Here is a 19,893-nt window from a genome sequence, read left to right on the forward strand (position 1 = left end):
GGTACCAGCTGGTTCTGCTGCGTCTGTAGGAGCGGGCTGCATCCCCGGAAGTAGAGGTTCCCCTGGCATCTCTGATTCTGCTTTAGCATCTGCCCTGGGATGCCCCCTTGGGTTTGGTTCCTAGTTTATGTTGCCTTTCAGACACTTGGTTTCCTGATTACCCAAAGGGCCCTGGACACCAAGGCAGAATGAGGAAGCCAAAGGTGTTCTGTGATGGTCTAAGAGTGTAGAGGGTGAGGCCAATGGGACTGGGGTCAGAACCAGGGCGGACAGGTGAGGGGTAGGTGGCAGGTGGGAGCCCTATGGGAGAGGGGCTTCTTGATGTTCAGTCCCTGTATCATGGTTGTGTGGCGGTTGTGAGTCAGGCCAGTGGGTGAGTAGATGTCTAGCTGGACAGGGCATCCCTTTGGGAGTCAGCCCCAGCTCAAGTCCTAGTTGGCAAGAGCCACAGGCTGGGTGTGGCAGGCAGGCTGGGGACCCTGGGCTGGCCCCTCTATTCAGGCTGGGTCCTGTCACTGGCTACTGACTCGCTGGTAAGGGCCGGTGTGAGTGCTTCAGTCTCATCCTCTGTGGGCAGTGGGGTGCCAGAAGGCTCAGCTGCCTGCTCCAGGCCATCTTGCACTTCCATGCCCCTCTGGATGAGCTGCTCCAGGGTCTTGGGGAGTGGGTGGCGCAGAAAGCGCTTGAGCTTGGGCTGCAGGGTGCCCACCACATACTGAATGATCTCCTCCTCCTCAGCGTCCACATACAGTGTCTGGTACAGGTCCCGCTTGCGCCAGAGGAACTGGTCAAGTGGCTCACCCTGCTTCTGTGGCAGGTCCAGCTCTCGCTGAATGGCTTCCCGGGAGAGCGTACCCTCACTGTACTGCAGAAACTCCTTCTTGAACTCTACCCAGTTCTTCACGGAACCCTGCTTGAACTCCCACCACTTCTTGGCTGGCCCATTCATGTGGTTCTGGATCTGGGAGAGCCAATACTCTTCAGTGCCACCCACCTGCCGCAGGTACTCTTCTAGGTGGCTCAGGAACTCCCGTGGGTCCTCGAAGATCTGTGTATCCACACCAGGGCTTGGTTGCCCATCCTCACCTGGCCCCCAAGACTGGTATTGCTGAGCCTCAACTGACTCCTGTTCAGGCAGCTCTCCTGCGGCAGGTGGAGGGGTGATGGCATAGGGGCTAACAGTGTAGTCATAGTCATCAGCTTCCTGGCAGTAGGGCTCTGGACCCCCCACACCTACAGAGACAGTGTGGCGGGCCGGCTCGCTGCCCACTGGGTATTTGCCACCCATGGACTCCAGGCGGTCAGCCCACCTCTCCAGACGGTAGAAGACCTCCCTCCACACGTGCATCTCACGCTTGACCCAGCGCTCCAAGTTGGCGATGGTCTCCTGGCAGCGGCAAAGACAGGCCTTGATGGACTTCTTCCAGCGCTGTGAGTCGCCGGTGGGCACATAGCCGTCCAAGTTGTTCTCCAGCTTGCCCACCGACCTGTGCAACCCTTTCAGCTCTCGCTCCACCTGCTTGGACACTTCGGTCAACAGATGCCGGTGGGTCCTCCGGACGTGCTCCAGCATCTCAGCTCGGCACTTACCAATCTGCAGGATCACATTGGGTTTGGCGGCCGGCCCACCCCGCGGGGCAGGGTAGGCGTGGAGGCCGCCGGTCGTCATATGGTCCAGTTCCATCTGATCGCCGGTGCTGCGGCTCGGGACAGGCTTAAGAACTCCTCTGAGGCAGAAGCCGGAAGGGATCAGAGCGGGCGGCTGCAGCGGGCGCGAAGCTGCAGTTGGCAGTGACTGGTGCGCGGTGCGGTGCCGGAGGAGCCGAGCGAGTGTGGCAGGCTTGCCGCCGCTGAAGCTGAAGAGGCCCAGAGACTGCGGCTGCTGGAGCACTGCACCGAAGCCGCCACCGGCGGCTATTTATGCTGCTCCGGGCCCGTGGGCGGCAGCTCTCGGAGCACTGGCTCCCATTGGCCGCGCCCAGGCTCCGCGCCAGAGCCCGCCCGCGCCCTCTCCTGCCTCAGGCCCCGCCTTCCCCGCGCCTACTCGCTCCCTTCCTGCGGGTGCTCTCAAGGACCCGCCCCTTCACAGCCGGGAGTGACTAATGTGCCCTATTGCGCGCCTCCCACTGGCAGGGATCTTGGGGGGACAGAGACACTGTCCTCTACCTAGTCCCCCGGCTGGGAGGATGCGGCTAAGGCAGGTAGTTACCTGCTGTTTGCCCTCAAGGTCTCATAATCTTTTTTCTTAGGGTGCAGCTGGACACTACCCATTACCCCTCTGAATTGTTGATGCACCCATCCTGACCCTTGCCCAGCCTGACCACACAGTATGCAACCTCAGAAGTGCCTGGTAGGTAGGAATCTCACTCCAGACCCTTCTATCTTCAGTGGTTAGTGGACACACACACACACACACACACACACACACACACACACACACCTACTTTCTGCCCAACCTTGCCCCTAGAGTCATAAGTCCAAGTCCTAGCCTAGTTCAACACTGTTAGGGGACTCGGCTCAGGGGCAAGGCTTTTTCTGGACCTCTTCATTGGTGTGTTTGTGGACACCGAGTGACCCTGTCTGTGTGTCAGTAGCTGAACAGGACTGCAGTGCCTTGGAGCGGATCTATCACTTGAACCTGTGCAGACACTGAGATGAGGCATAGGGGTATCAGGAGGTGCAGGCTACATGGCTGAGCCCTGAAGCCCCCAGGACACAACCAGAACTGGACCAGAAGCTTCAAGACTTCTGTGCGGTTAGACTGGAGGAAGGAGGGAGGGAGAAGGGGGAAGGAGGGGAAAGGAGCTAGCAGAGGAAAACAAGATACCATATTAGGAATGGGGCTCCGGAAGCTGAGATTCCCTCTAGAGGGAGGTCCCTTCCGATTCCCTGGCAACAGCGCTGTGGCGCAGTGGGGGAGGGCATTCGTCCTAGCTTACACCAAGCGAGATTCATGGGTCTAGGTCTCCCATCCTCTGATGTTACTTGGGGACATATCACTGCCCACCGCAGAAGCCTACAGGGGCCCAGAGACACATGGTGCCTGCAAGAACACGTTTTTCTCTTTGCCAACTCCCCCTCTCTCTCACTCATACATACACACTGAACACTCATACCCCCCAACACTTAGCCTACTCACACCCTTGCATATAGACTCATGCCCCCCACTCTCAGCCCTCTCTGCAGAGTCACGCCCCCCACTCACAGCCTTCCACACACACCAAGAGCCCCTATTTGTAATCCACATGAACTCATCCCTCAGCCTCTTCCACCCCACTTTTGTTCACACACCTACAGAAACCCCCTCATCTCGTACCCCTCAGAGACCCTCCTCTGTTCTCAAGAAGTCATGGGGAGCCCTGCCTCTCTTAGAGCCAACCTGTCCCCACCACCACCACCCCCGGGGCTTCCATCCTGAGGGGAATGTCTTTCTGAGGGGAAAAAAAAACTCCCCTAAAATGGCTCTCCTGGCATTTCTAATTAGAGGTGAGTAGGCGGACACAGAAGGCAGGCGGAGGGGCACCACTGCAGGGAGGGGAAAGAGGCAGAGAAATTGCTAGAATAAGGACTAGCTAGAGTTTTTCTTTGGCGGAATCCTGGGGGAAGAAAGCTACAGGCCGGAGTCTGGAGGTAGCTGAAGGATGACCAAGGTCCTATGCCATGGGGTTAGGCTGATGACAGCTGGACCCTGTTCTGTCTGCACACAGCCCTTCAGTGGCCAGAGTCATCCTCTATGTGCCCACACAAAAGCTAGCAGACAGCCCCCCTAAGGTGGGGAATCTGGGGATCAGCAGGCTGGAGGTGGCAAGGGTGACATACATGAGCGGCAGTATAGCCCAGTGGCCAGGCCCCCCCCCCCCCCACTGCGTGCGTAGGACAGTTGGGCCGAGTTTCCAGTGCCGAAGTGCTCTGGCCCTCTGGCCTTCTTATCTGTCTCCATAGAGGGCAGTCCGTTTTAGGCTACTGTTCCTGAGATAATATTATGATCCCCACTGGGGTGACAGGTCACATGGAGCCCTGCTTCCTCCTTCAGGGTCTTCAGAAGCCATGAACACAGGAGCCCAGTGACAGGTGACAGGCACAGGCAACAGCCACAGCTCCTCTGGGAACACTTAATCGCTGCCCAATTATCGCCCCAGAAGCCCTCAGCAACTCCCCCCTCGCCCCCACACTGCAGCCTGGGGCTACGTTCTGCTGCTGGAAAAGAGGCCAGGCTGTCTCCCTGCCTTCAGAGAGGGGGATTTCTAACCCACACTCTTCCAGTACCCGCCCCACTAATCCTGCTCGTGAGAGGGGTAGCTAGTGCCACCCTCAGCCCCCTGGAAGGTTGGGGAAGGATCAGGGTGGAGGAGTTGGGGGCTCAGCCTGTTTAGGGAAAGAACATGGGGAAACCATGGCAAAATTATCTGAGAGATTCTAGATGAATTCTGATGAAAAGCAGGAGTCTCCGGGAATGGGGCAAGCCTAGGTGAATACTTTAGAATGATAAGGTCCAGGTGACCTTGGTTCCTCAGCCCTGTCATTCCTGGCCCTTTGTTCCCAGGACTCCAGAGACCCTAGGCTCTGTCTTCTCGGTATTTCTATGATGCTATCATGCTAAGCTGCTTTTTTTTCCAGGATGAGGCCCCCTCCTGATATGTCAGTCAGAGAGCTCTGAGACCAAGAAGTGTTCCTTAGGTCCCTTAGTCTCTATCTCTGGAACCTCTAGCACTGTTCTCCTGATCCTCTTCCTGACTGGAGACTTCCAGTGAGTACAAGATTCCTGACAGGAATCACGCATGTCCAGGTCCTCACCACCTAGGCTCCCGAAGGCATATGGGCTTTAGGGTCCCTTAACTCTTCTTCCTGTTCCTCATAGGATATTCTCAAAGTCTCTATGAGGTAAGCTCCTTCAAGGACAGAGCTCACAGCCATCCCTATATCTGCACACAAAGGTGCACACGAATGTGTCCGTACCTATGAATAAGCACATACATGCTCGAGCGCGCGCGCGCGCACACACACACACATCCCCCCACCCCCATTCCTTATGGAGCCAGAATCCAGGGCAGCTGAGGTGAACAGCAGGGATCTGGTTGGCCTTTCTGCTCTCATCTGCCCACAGACCTGCCATCTGTGTGGGCACAGGAGAAGGGGTATAGGCTTCTGCCCCTTGACTGGCTGAGCAGTAAGACTTCATGCCTAGTCCCTGTCCCAGGTGCCTTCATCACATCTCTACACAGCTGCCTGCCACCCACTTCGCACAGATGTCTTTTGCTGCCTGGACCAGTGGTCCTAGCTCCTGACTGGTGCCCTGGTACCCTGTCCAACTCCAGGTCTGCACTATACGTTGAAACCAGGGGTTCAGAGCAGTTATTTGACAGGATCTGAGGAAGAGAAGGAGATGAGCCTTTCCACATCCTTTTCTAATCATCTGGCAGTAGGGGAACAAAGCTCCACCCAGCTAAAGGTTGCAGGAGTCCTTTCTCGGTGTCAGCATGGGACAGGAGAGGGAGGAGGGACCCACCTCCAGTCCTCTAGACTAGGCTCAGTGGGCTTCAGAAAGCCACTGCCCACGGCTGCTTAAGACCTAGTAACCTTAAGCTAAGCCGACATAAGAATGAGCCGCCAGCAGGAGGGAGAACACCTGGCCCTCCCACCAGCCTTCTGCTGGCTGAATGACTTCCAGTCACCCCCACTGCCAGTCTCTGGACACAGAAGGGCTGGCGATGACAGCCTCAGGAGTGAAGCTGAGATTAGAGTCCCAATCTCCCATGGGAGGGGCACAAGGATGCGTAGTGGTTGGGGGGCTGAGACTGGAGAACATCAAGGTGGGGGGAAGACTGAGGGAGAGGCTGGGGAAGCAGGAAAAGATGGAGAATCTAAGACAGGGCTGCAGTTTAGTTTCTCACAAAGGTAATCTCATTTGGCTTCCGTGGCAGCCCTGGAAGGTGGAAAACCTGCCTCAGACCACTGACCTAGCCAGTAACAGAGACAGGTTGGGGCATGGAGGTGGGACTGGAGCCAGGGTGTGGGGCCAGCATGAGGGATTAAGGTACTCTTCCCTGGGCCCAGAGCTCCCCCCCTTTCCAGCAGCCTTCCTTCCTGAGCCAAAGGAACATGTTCTCTCTGCCCCCCCTTCTTCCTTCCTTCCTTCCTCTTCCGTCTGGCAGACTGTGTGCTACATCCTTGTCCCTGGAACAAGGCAAGGCAGCCTGTTCGTTCAGAGCCCCCACACACCAGACCCTCCTCCCTCATCTCCCCTCCCTCCTCCTTCCTGCCTCCTGCCTCAGCTCCTCCAGTCCAGCCTCTAAGGAAGCCTGTATTTTTCCATGGAATCTTCACAGTCTTGATGCTCTCTGTGCCCCAGGCGTTTCCCACTGGCCACCTGGCAGTGGACAAGGACACAGGTTTGTGGGAGTTTGTCTCCAAGAGACCTGTGTTCCTCCCTGGACCCATAATTGATTGATTCATGAGGGAGACTGGGGTCCAGAGAGGGCCAGAAACCTTCCCAAGCCACATAATGAAAATGGCTAGCCAGGGGTCTGATGGAAACCTCTAGGCTCCTAGATTCATTATATAAGACACTCTCTTGTGCTATGGGAACACGAGTAAATCTCTCTAAGCCCCCACCCCTTCCCTGGCTTCATTTTCCCCACTGGTGGTCGTCTGTTGTGCTTCTAGCTTAGTTACTGTCTCTGTAACTTGTCAGCACCAGTGGGTGGCCTTGCTCAGAGCCTCCAAACTTGGCAAAGTGTGACCAGCACTTTCTGGGGATTCTTCTTGCAGAAAGCAGGCCAGCCCCTCTAGTTGTCTAGCTCGAGCTTAAATATTCTAGAACAAGGAAGAAGAAGCCATGTAAGCATTGTGGGTACAGATTTCAGCACTCACATGCGAGGAGGTCGGTTTAAGCGTAGAAACAAGAGACCCGAGGAAGCCTCTTCGGGTCCATGTCAGATAGCTTGCCTGAGCCTGGCCTAAGAGGGTTGTTGACAGGAACTTTGGCATCTCTCTGAGGCTGTATGTGACCTCACGCCACTCATTCAGCCCCTTGGTCTCAACAACACAACAGGCAGACTGTATTAAGTGGTCACTAGGGCTCTTCTTCAAGGTGAAGGCTGAGTCAGAGCTGTGTGGAACTGTAGCTATGAGGCTCCTTCTAACTACTCAACTGCCCACTCTCCTGTTCAGTTGACACATGCCAACTCCCCGTTAAACTGAGAGAGCCTTGACTCCCTACTGCTGTCTGTATTCTGGGCCTCTAGGAAGGGTCTCCAGGCACAGCAGATGCTGAATCCTGTGCCTTGGCCTATCCTGTGTGTGTCTGCACAGAGCCCCTGAGATGAGTGGCTAATCTTAGTGTCTACACAGGTGTGGGGATGTGTTTTGTGGGCAACCGTGTATGTCACAGTCATAATGCCCATCAGCTTTTCCTTGCATACCTACTGCCAGCCTGCACTGGGTGGCTCTGGGTTCTGCCTGAGCAGCGGTGCTCACGGCCTCTTTGTATTCAGGAGCCAACAGTCAGACATGAGGAGTGACTGTCACATGAATGCAGTGCTACTCGGGACCCAGGGCAGCAACATGGCTTACTTGGGTTCTGTTCATGGTGGTGGAGGTGGGGCAGAACATGGACGGTAGCAGAGACCAGGTATCAGGGTGAGACAGGTCTCCCTCATTCAAGCCAAAACACCAGCCTTGAGCAGGGGCCTAGTGTGGCCAGGAGCTCTTCAACCTGGGGAGGACATGGAGGGTAGAGAGGGTGCAAAAGGGCCAGGATATGGGGAGATGATTTGGGGTTGGCGTTCCTGATGTGTGAGCTGTTCCTGCTATGGAAAGAAGGCCCAGGAACTAGGGTTGCCAAAGGGGCAGGAATGAAGACTATCTTGGTTCCCTACATCCCAGGTAGCCAGTGCTGAACTGGGGAGCAGGGGCAGAGTTATGAACCAGGAATCAGCAGAAGCCATGGGAGTCTGGGCTGAGGTGGGAGGCTGGCAGCCACCCCCCATCTCTGCTCCACTGGGGCCCTAGCCAGGCTGAGTGCCCACCCACCAACTCCATGTGTGCCCACTGGGCTGGCTCATGCTGGAGCAGCTCCCCATCAAGGGCAAGGGGTGGGGGTTGCTGCCAGCTGGCCAATGCAGACACCCCCAGAGCTGAGAGTTCAGATGCCCATGCCAGTTAGAGGGTGGTGTTCAAGGCTGCCACCCCCACCCTGGCGGCTGTGTTTTCCTGCTGTTCTCTGCAATTCCATTTAAATACCTCCCAGAGCCAGCCAGGCAGCAGCCGCTGCTGCCGCCGCTCGCTTCCGGCACCATAAAAGGAGACGGGCTGAGAATAGCTGAGCCATGACGCAGCAAGGAGCTTCCCCACGCAGGAAGGCTCTACGCGCTGAGCCTGCCACCACCCAGGGCCCACCCTGCCCTGCACCTGCTGTACCTCTGCCCTGAAGGAGAGGTGGGGACCAGGGTGACTGGCAGAGAAACTGGACACTGGTGGCACTGCCCCTGCCACTCCAGGCTTTGTGACTCTTAACAAAGGAGACCAGCACAAAGACCTTGTATCAGGTATTTGTTTACTTATACCCTAGAGTTCTCCCCAGGAAAGGCAGATAGCCCCAGCCCTGGAGCTACTGCTCCTCAGTCCTGTAAATAAATCACTAGGGACTGTGTCCTGGCTGAGGGGTTGATGCTCTGGGCTGGGCGTGGACTGGCGCCAAGATGCAGACACCTAAGGATACTTGGAGTGCATGTGCCTGGCGTTTCTCATTCTGTCACAAAAGGGGGGGGGGGTTGCAGCACCAATGGGGATGGAGCACAGTGCTCTGAAAAAGTCCAGACTGACAAGGGGAATTTAGAGAACCGGAAGGGCTTCCTAGAGGGGGAGCCTGTGGGTAGAATGCAATGGAGGCACAGGTTGAGCACGGGAAGCCAGTGCTGTGTCTCCTCCACTCTTTGGCTCCCTAATGTCTTTCAATCTCGATTACCCTCCTCTGGCTGGTGACTTTCTTGGGGGTAGGAGTATTGGATCTGGACCTCTATCTTTCTCTACTTTCTCCTCCCCGAGACAGCTCCAGCTCGTCTGAGTTCTCAAGCCTCTGCCCTGGCAGTCCACTGACAACCAGCTCCCAGTGAGCTGCAGACACCTAGATATTCAGATTGTAGTTAGCCAGCAAGGCAGGCAGGTCTCTACCATTGATGGGTCTCACAGGCACCAGGCATGACTCCTGGTCCCTCAACCCACTGGAAAGGTTGGGCTTGGGTTCAGGGTCTGCCCCAAACTGCCCAGTTGAACACCAGCCTACTATGCCAATCCCTTTCCCTGTCCAGGTTGTGTGGACGTTCTAAAAAGATGGGCAGATACTACAGGGGTCAGATGACCAACACAACCACTTCTCAGCCGCCACCTCCTTCATGGATGGTGTGACCACCACAACTGCTACCACATCCTCACCATCATCATCCCCACCATCACCACATCTGCAAGCATCATCCCATCAGCCCATGACCACAGGCAGGACCCCACTTTACCTCCCTGCTTCGACCTCTACACAAAAACCCCAGTCTCACCCCACCCTGACTTTCGTACTGCCAACTCCTACCATTGCTCCACCATCAATATCAGCATTGCCAACGCCACACACCAAACTTTGTAATCTTGACCCTTAGTTCCAGGAGGCTTCCCTGCTGTCAGCACTGAGAGAGACTGGGTAGCTCAGGTCCTGTCTGTGTTCTTGATTGTATTCTTAGGAAGATTTTATTGTGCCTCCCTGGCTGGTGAAAAAGATGGAGTCCCAATCCAGACCTTTGGTTCCTGGGACATGACAGCTTTGGGCTGTCTGTCCAGAAGGGTTCATCTCCTCCCTCCAAACAGAGGGCAGGCATCAGTACAGTGCAAGACCTTAGATGAGCTTGTCTAGACCAGTAGTCAGAAAGGAACCCTGTCCCTACATCTGGAAGATTTGACTTGATATCAAGTTAGATAAAGCCCCAGTCCATCCCCAGTGCTGGGAGCAGCTAGTAGCTTCAAAAGGCTTAAAAACTTGCCCTTAAAGGATCAAGACGAATGGATCTTTTAAAATGGATTGATTGTTGTTGATGAACTGGGAAGATGCTCCAGCCACTAAAGGAGACAAGCTCTTGCTAAGAACACCTGAGCTCAGAACCTGATGAATTTTGAGGCTCAAGTACCATTCTGTGTTCTACCATCTGGGTTCCATTTTCACCTGTGAAGTAGCACAGTGACAGTGACAACTGGGAGCCTGCAGCACTGTGGGGGCTGATCACCATGGCAGTGGGTACCAAGGAGGGCAAGGAGAGTGGACATAATAGCATCCTCCTCCTCCTCCATGTAACCACCTTGGCTGTTACAGTGTTCTCAGGCAGCTTTGTGCTGGCCCAGGTTTGACTTCTGGTGGAAGTTCCAGGCCACCAAGCCTCCCCAGCCCCAGGCAGGCCCATAACACTGGCAAGCTGGTGGATGGTTGAGGCAATGAGCATCATCTCGAGGAATCTGTGGAACATGCTTCTTCCTGGGGCATCTGTCCCCACGTGTGGGTCCCCTGATTCTAGAGATGCTCCTCACCCTGGTCTCTGACTAACACTAGTGTGTCCCACATAATCATCATGTAAAAACAAGCAGGTCCTTATCTATCCTGCCTATGTGACTAGTATTCCAGGGACATGTTCAGCAAGCATGGTGGGGAATCCTGTGGCCTCCGCCAGAGGTGGGCATAGGTGTCATCATTGCTACTGGCACCTCTCAGGGGCTGTAACAGCAGTAGCCTCTGAGTCCAACAGGGAATGCAAGGTCACCTAACTTGACCTGACACTGCCTGAGCCTCTTGGCTGGGCCCAACTTCCAGGATAGTGAGGGAGCAGGGAAGCCAGGGCGGTGGGCGGGCACGGCAGCTCAGCCTTATGAAACCCATGTTGCCAAGCCTTCAAAGGATGAAGCCTTTTGTTTCCTTGTTTCTAATTAAAAAGAATTAGTCAGTGGAGTGACACGTTTATGAGGAGAGCCAAGTGACACTGCTGCCCCGTTTTATTAATAAAATGAGAGGGGAGCAGATTCCCACGCTGCCGGAGCCTGGCACGCAGTCTCCTCACAGCATAGTGGCTTGAAAGCCCAAGCTGTTTCCCAAGTTAACTAACTCCTCCTTAGGCTATTCTCCTGCCCCCTCCCCTTTCTGCTTCCCTCCCCCACTCCATGTCTACCTTTCATAGACTGGGAGAAGAAAAGAAATGTGTGTGGGCTCCCCACAAGGCCCTCCACATCTCTAAGGAGAAGAGGACCACAGGGACAGGGAATGCGGCCAGAACTAGACCCAGGCCTCAGCATTGACATCCAGCCAGGGAGAGGCCACTACACAGGACTTAGCACCAACCCAAGATAGAGACCCAGCTCTTAGCTTGGCCTGGTCATGTCCCCTCATCTGGTTCCAAGTTTTTTCAGTGGTAGTAGAAATGCTAAGCTAAAGCTCCTCTGTTTAGGTGAAGTCTGAGGACACTTGGGACTGGCAGATCCTGAGAAAGGACACACGAACCCTTTACCTAGGGCAGAAAGGGAGTGATCAAGCCATCAATGACAATTTCTATTGCACACAAACCAGTTTCTCCTGCCAACTCATATGTAGCACCAGAGCTAGGAGAAGCAGGCATTTGAGATAGTTCTGGGAAAAACACCACTCCACTCAAGACTTCTGAGCCTAACAATCTTCATCACCCTCACCGGTCAGTCAACACATTGTTATCTCAAGACAAAATGTCACCATCACCAATCTGACATTGATGCTAACACTCAACACCACTCCCCCAAACACCTGTGACATTTCCAGGCTATTGCCATCATCAGTCTCACAGCCACGTCTATTGTCAAATCATCACCACCACTACCGCCACCATCACCGTCATTACCAGCACCTTGACTACATCACAACCATCATTATCACCATCAGTAACACCACCATTCTCACTGGTCATATCTGCCATCATCGTCACATGAGCATTGTCACCATCACTACCACCACCGTCGTTATCATCAGCATTACCACCATTAACCTCAGCATTGCCACCGTCACCATCCTTGATATGTCCAAGCCCACTGTCCTCTTACAGACCCTCACAGACACCACCATTATTGCTTCCGTAATCATCAACACTGTCATCACCGTTGTCACTATCACCAAGTCCATCGGCCTTGACTCCCTCAACGATACTGTCAAAATTATCACCATTACCATCCTTGTTCCCATTATTTTAATTACTCAGTTGCTGTTGTCATTACCACTAATGGCGTCTTCACGATGTCATATTTGTCTAGATTACTGTCACCACCATAGTTGTCTTTCCCGCTATCTTCATCAATACCAAGCCATTGGCACTCTGGTTAGTTTTATTATCGTAGCTACATGGTTACCCTCATCACCTCATCTGTCCATTGTCAACCCCATCTTCAAAATAGCCATTCCCACCCGTTCTTCTCCTCTACCCTGACCTTCCAGTTTCTAGTCAGCCATCCCCTCACAGCCTCTGCCCCGCCCACTCACCCTCCTGTGAAATCCAGGATGGTTAGAACAACACTAGGCCCATTATGTGCAGATCTGGGACACAACTCTATAGTGACTCCCAGAGTGTGCATAGAACTTAGCTCAGAATCTGGACTAGGTGTTGCTTGGGTTGTAGGGACTGAGCCTGTACAGCTAGTGAGACTGGGCAAGCAGAGTGTCACCGCATGGGGAAGCCCAACAGGGCAACCTGACCGTGGCACTCCTCTTGAGTACGTAGGGGGGCCAAAAAGACACAGCCCTAGAGGCAAGTTGGGAATCTCAGAGGCTGGGTAGATTTCCTAAGAGAACAGTGGGTCTCACAGACTGGGCCTCCATCATCCAGAGCTGTCTCTGAGGTCCCTGTTGCCCTAGACCAATACTGGTACCCACGGCTATAGGGGCCTCAGACTGGACCACTACACAGACTTGCTGTGTCCTTGTTCCTTCTGAAATCCAGATATGGGGTCATACTCCTCTTCCCAGTCCTCTGAATCACTCTCTGAGACCCCCCTGAAGGGCCCTTAGGCCCAGCTGAAAGAGCTGGTGGGTTTAGGTCCTGAATTGGCCAAGTGCTCAGAGCTGGCCGGGGCTTTAGTCTGTGCGGATTGTTGTCCGAAATGCTCTGGTCATGGTGGGGAGAGGGGGTAGGGAAGAAGAAGAGAGATGGAGTCAGGGGAGAAATAGGAAGTCACAGTGCCTCTTAGGTTTCAGTCCCCAAAGGACACCCTTCCATCAGTCTATTTATTAGTTGGACTGTGCTCACACAGCAGGGGAAGATAGTGTGGGGATGGGGGCGAGCTGGGCTTCTCTCCAGTGGGAAAGTATCTAAGAATCTAGATGATCAGTACAAGTAACATCCACTGAAGGTGTGAAGTGTGCCTTGCTTCCAATCTCCTCTCAGTGGTGTGTGTGTGTGTGTGTGTGTGTGTGTGTGTGTGTGTAAGAATTGAACTGAGCTTCTGGAATGTGAGGCAAATGCTGTACCACTGAGCCACACTCCAGTGTCCACAGGGAACAGGAAAGGAACATTTGGGGAGTGTCAGGGCTGTGGACCTGGGAGCTGGCCTGAACACTACTTGTGTTGCTACTGCACTGAAGGTAGTGACACAGTACTGTTCCCTCCTTCATCTGCCTGCCCAGAAGCAGAAGGGCTCCTTTGAGTTGAGATCACTGGAGAGGCAAATAAAGCCTCGAGGGTAAAGGAAGAGGAGCAGAGGGAGGAGGCAGGTTGACCTGCTCTTTGAGTGGGATGGATTAGCATGTGCACCAAGCTACAGCCAAAGAGGCAGATAGAGAAAAGGCAGGAAGCCACAGAACCTAGGCTCTGTTTCAGCCTAGAGTGTGTGTTCACCTTCTATGTACTGGTTCTGTGAAGTCAACCTTTAAACTATCTCTACCCACCTCCCATACACTATGCACCCCTACTTTCCCAGCTGGGATAGGACAGGCTGGGCTGATGTCAGCCTGTCACCGACCATTCCAGGCCAGTCAAGTGCCCATGGTCAGGCCAGGCTCAGCAAGCTGTATTGAGAAAAATCCAAAGTAAAGTCCCTGGAGGGAGGGACGGGCAGTGCCTGTGTACAGGCTCACAGAACCAGGTAAGGACTGCACAGTGGGCAGGAAGGACTTGTTTTTGCCTCTGCCACATGTATACACGTGTGCTGATATGCAACAGACAGTTGTGGGCTCACATGTCACAAGAAACATTAGCCTCACAGCTGGGCTTAGGCATGCCCTGGGACCCACAGTCACCCCCTGTGTTCACTCCTGTGGACCTGGCTCTTGGCAGAACGTAACCAAGAGTCAGGACCCATTCTTCAGCACCTTGGACAGAGGAGAAGCTCTAGGCATTCTGGGAGTAGCTAGGCCCTGCATACCTTTTCTTACATAGGGAAAATTCAGGGGCACTGGCTGGTTTCTGATCAGTGAACAAGGGCAAGGTGTCAGAGACCATGACATCAGCCATTTCTGGGCTGTCTGAAGACAGGTTCCTTCTCTCCTGGGGGCCCAGAGGCAGTGTCTCATAGAAGACTGAATAAAAAAGAGGAACAGCCACCTCAATCCAGGACAGGTCTGGAAGACCCAGGGCCACCTCCACTCCCTGATCCTGTGAAGTTCTCATCTGGAAGCATGAAAGACAGTTGCTCCATAGGGAGCTTTCTAAGCATTCCATGGGTGGATCTTCCAGAGCATAGTCTGCTTCTTCTAACCATGGCCCACTGCCTGGTTCCAGTCTGTATATCACAGGATTCATTTACTCTGAATTCGAGGAGGCCCCATCACCCTCTCTGGGAGACAGTGAAAGTGTGGGTTATAGTCATGAGTCTCCACAGTTCATGCTCCATCAGTGCTGGGTTACAGCCACGGACCCACCACATGAATTTAGGGTTATAGGCAGAGGGTCTCCTGTGGCAACATAGACCCTGGATATCAACCCAGCCTCTGGTGGCTGCAATGACCCCAGACAACATGGCCTTAGATAGCAGCACAGGCCATGCATATCACCATGGTCTCCAGTAGCAACATGGGACCACAGACACCAACATGATCCTCTGTGGCAGGCAGGGTGGGCCATAGACATCACCATGGTAACAGACCACAGACATCCACATGGCTCAGACACCGATATGGCACTTGGTGGCAGCATGGGCTATAGACATAAACATGGCCTTTTTTTTTTTTTTTTTTTTTTTTTTTTTTTTTTTAAATAAAGACTTCACATGGCTCAAGGAAAGTTTCAATAGAAACTTGAATATTTGTCAACTCTTACAATTAAGCTCAAAAGACAATATATTTCACAACTCACTTTCAACTACATACTGATGATTTCAATACCCTATATCCTTTATAAAACTTGTCATAAGGCCAGTCCTTTAGTCTCACTGAACCGCACATAGTTCTTTTTTTGAGATTGCTCTTCCTCCTTTATCTTCATCTGGGTCCCCACTGGGCTCACCTTTTAATCTCATTCTTACCCTCTTCCACCTGGGGTATGAATCACTTTCCTTTTCTCTTATTAAATCAACCACTGGCACACTGGACCGCAGCAAACAGAGCTGGAACTCTGTTTAAGAAACATTTGCACTAACTTGAGCCACTTACACCTCAACCTCCACTGAATACTTTTAACTCTAGGTACCCCATCAAAACAACCATTTCCCTATGATCCTGAGCCAAATCAAGTTACCCTGTAGTGTGCCAAGATTCCTTGAAATCTTTGCAGCTGAAGATTCTTTACAGAAAAAGGAATGCCTGGCCAAAAAAAAAAAATCCTAAAATGCATAGAAACATGAAGAAAGTAAAATGTTCAATGAAAATTTTCAGAAGGCTAATGCCATCGGGAAACAAAAGCTCAATTCAGTGAATGCATTTCCTGTACTCGGGAAGGAAGTGGTTTGCAGAGAAAACAGAATAAATGAACCACTAATGTCCTTTAAATAGATGCTGAACATGGTAAGTATTACATTGTGTGCATGTAGATGCTCTACAATCCATGTAAGGCAATTCCTCTTCAAGACTGCAAGTGAGGTCCCCCTTCCAGCCTGCGATGGTAGAGATTGTCCCCATGAATGGATTAACAGCAACCGCCAAAATCATTAAGACAAACTGGTGAACTACAGCTAAAAACCTCAGGAAAAGTGCAAGATAGTTGACAGACAAGGCTTTGCATATGGGACACTCTCAGTGTAGTCAGGGAGCAGGAGAATGCCCAGGCTGACATTTAAGTCATGAGCTGGCTACTTGTTACCTATGGGGTCCTGGAATTAGTCCAGCCTTCTGCATGACAGATACTCAACTAGTAAGACACTAAGATACCATGACATAGGAACTTAATTTACACTGTGTATTAGTGTGGTCACGTGTTTTAAGTGAATCACATTACATCTAAGTCAGAGTAGAACTTGTAACGGATGCTTACCTTCTTCCCTGGTTCAAATGATCAGTTAGCATTCATGTTTAAAACCTCTGAAATTCTAACTTGGCAGAGAGATGTCTTTAGGACAATTTTCTGTGACTAAAGAAAAACTGTTTTGTTAGATAATATTAACTATATAATACCTAGCAGAGGATAGCCTTATCTATCTAGCATCAATGGAAAGGAGACCCTTGGTCCTGTGGGGGCTCAATGCCCCTGCACAGAGGGATGCTGGAGTGGTTAGGTAGAAATGAGTGGGTAGGTGGGGGAGCACTCTCATAGAAGTGGGGGGAGGGGGATAACATAGGGAGTCTGGGGAGGGGAATCTAGAAAGGGGTAACATTTTAAATGTAAAATAAATAAAATAACCAATAAAAATATACATATACCTAAAGAAGCTTCTTGGGTAAATAATGACTACGCTACTGATAAGGAATTTTTTAAGAAATCTTCACCTTCTCTGAAGAATGTAAGAAATTATCAATGTTTGATATCTAAAACGAAGTGGCAATTTACAATGACCATGTTCCTAACTGAAGCATACGACTGATGGAAAATACTGGCATTGCCAGGAGTGGTGGCTGTCTCCATTAACAAAGAGTAATTGGAATTACTGGAATAATGGCACTAGTGACAATTGAAGACAGCATATAAATGATTTGTGATGAAACGAAGCTTTTCTGGACCTTGGGTTGCATCTTCCAGTTAAGGATGAAACCACCCATCAGAGACATCAAACACTGTACTTTTCAATTTCCCTCCAACTAGTGGCAAACCCTTTAGAGTGATGCTAATCACAGAGACTTGCAAGGCATCAGAGCACAGAGCTGAGGTGGAACCAGTGCTTCTCACCCTCCCTGCTCTTCTCAGGTTAGGTGATGAGGAGCTCTTTTACGTACGACTGTAAGTCTCATTCTTACCTGCAATGCAAACAGAGTAGAAACTCACTTGCTTTGCCACCCTTGGAAATGACCGCTGGTAAGATCTTGCCCTTAAGAAAAGAGTTTACTCCACACATAGTTCATATAGAGAAGACAGAGACCGTGAAGTTGGAGAGGGTTGCTGTGAAGGGTGAATTATCTGATATGAAATTATATATATGTATGTAGATATGTACTTATGATGTGTGCCCATATGTCATTTATTAATTCAACATAACTTTCAGAATATGCCAGCAGTTTTCTCTCCATAATGAGAACAAAAATTGTTTTGTATTTTCTATAAAACGGTGACCCTAATGGTATTACCAGTGAGAAAGAATAGAATGAAAGATGAGCTGGGATTGTGGGTCAATGACTAAGCATCCTCTTGCTGTAGCCTCAAGTTCAATGCTTAGTACCACAGGGAGCAATCACGCAGAACAAAAAGAATTTAAGGGAGGCATGGATAGAAGGGTTTCGCCTTTTTTTCCCAGAGGAAGAGGGCCATTTTCACCCACCCACAGTATTGATCGCTAGTGTCTTTGCACAGGGCAGAAATCCTGTGATAAACCTGACTGCAGGTTTGAAGTATGACCTCCTGGGACCACCTTCCTATGTTCAGTCAACCTGGAATCAGAGCAGGATGATCCCATCAGTGCTGAGTCGTAAAACGCACTGTCTCTTCGATCCACCCTTTTAAGAAGCAGATGTCTGAAGACAGTGACCTTACAGCATGAAAACCATTTCCCTTATTATATAATCGCTGATTAACAAAGACAAAAGGGAAAATGGGGCTGGAGGTGTAGCAGACAAGAGAAGCACCTCACAAGCGTGAAACCTTGGGTCCAAGCCCTCCAATGGTTAAGACATACTATTAGTTTCTAGTTATATATTTAGAAGTCCTAACAGTACCCTAGGGCAAAGAAAAGTAATCACGTAAGTAAACGCCTTGGTGACGCTGTATGACTGCGGTGGCCAAAACGGAAGAGTTTTAATATACAAAAAGAAAATTAGGAAGAAGAAATCACAGAATACAAATCACGTTTTCATTGACAGCTGTACAAAGTGCTCACATCCCCTTATTGCAACCCAGTGGTTTTAAATATGAATCAAAATGAATGTTTTGAAAAAGCACCGTGTGAGGAACGGCAGCCCTGGCTCAGCAGTTAAGAGCACTTGCTGCTCACAAGGAGGACCAGGGTACAGATTCCATCTCTGCACACACATGTTGGCTCACAACCACACATCACAGCAGTTCCAGGACTCACAGTGTGTCCTTTTGAGTCCCATGAGCACCAGGCAAGCACATAGCACATGTGCATAAAGGCAGGCAAGACACACATACACATAAAAATATAGTTCAGTGTGGTGAATACAACATACTAAAACCATTAGAAAATCTTTAATACGCAAAAATATGTAGTGTCTGAGCAGGACAGGAGCAGACTTGTGGTCCCAACATGCCAATTTAAAACATATATATGCAAATATGTAAAATTTGGAGTGCAAGACTAATAATCTTTTAAACAACACATGCTTTCTCATATAATTAATGCCTTGAATAACTCTGACCACACTAATGTTTTTTTAAAGTGGCTGAGGTGATGCTCAAAGGAGATAGGAGAAGTAAAATAATCATATTTCAATAAAAATTGTATTTAAATTTTTTATATTGCACTTTGAGAATCAAAACTTTCTTACTTCAAACTTCTTCGTCTAAGGGAAGGACTATGAAATATAAAGCTGCAAGAAGACCCTCACCTCGGCCATACTAAGTTTCCTTGCAGTTAACATTTTCTCATGCTCTCGGACGATATTCTTTTTGCCACACGCAGAATGGTGGCAGAAAAGAAAATGGTGTTATTTTAATACGGAAAACATCTATCAATATATTCAATTCTCAAGAATATTTCAAACACTATCAGAGATTTTTTTTTTAAGACAAAAAAAAATTGTCACCACCTTTACATTTATGAGCCCTAAAGCCTTTTACAATGTTCCCCACGGAATGAGGAAAGAACAGTGTGGAATGGTGCTGAGTCAAGGGTAATACAGTTCAAACCACCCAGACTGGGCTGGAGAGATGGGAGAGGTTGAGAACGCTGACTGCCCTCCCAGAGGTCCTGCGTTCAAGTCCCAACAACCACATCGTGGCTCATAACTGTCTCATAATGAGATCTGCTGCCCTCTTCTGGAAAGATGGCATACGTGTTTCATCTTGACAGGATGGAAAGTGCCCTGATGGTAGGCGTCCTGAGCCTCCTCGCTGCAAAGCAGTGCTTCTCTCAAGGTCCAGACTTAGGCTTCCAGATCTTCGGATTTTGCTCCTCCAATTCGCCAGGTGGCTGTGACATAAAATATGCACAGAAATGGTAACTCGGTGTACAGTTTGCACCTCGATCTTGAACTGATTAGACTCTCAAAGGGAAACTGCTTTGTAAGTTTTGAATGGGCCTATTGTCAAACACTACAGATATCAGGAAGTGTTATTACTGAAGAGTCAGTCCAAGGTGAGAACGGTAATGAATTCC

The 19,893-nt window shown here is 50.9% G+C and overlaps 1 protein-coding gene across 1 annotated transcript; it reads right to left on the bottom strand.

Moving 5' to 3' along the window:
• Window positions 1-493: 493 nt before the first annotated feature.
• ARC (activity regulated cytoskeleton associated protein) lies at window positions 494-1,684 on the bottom strand (the record flags this gene model as incomplete). The annotated part of the gene is made up of 1 exon (XM_080939626.1): window positions 494-1,684. One exon carries the CDS (start codon window positions 1,682-1,684, stop codon window positions 494-496), a length of 1,191 nt encoding a protein of 396 aa, XP_080795752.1.
• Window positions 1,685-19,893: the final 18,209 nt, after the last annotated feature.

This window comes from Micromys minutus, assembly GCF_963924665.1.
Source record: "Micromys minutus genome assembly, chromosome: 27".
NCBI lineage: Eukaryota > Metazoa > Chordata > Mammalia > Rodentia > Muridae > Micromys > Micromys minutus.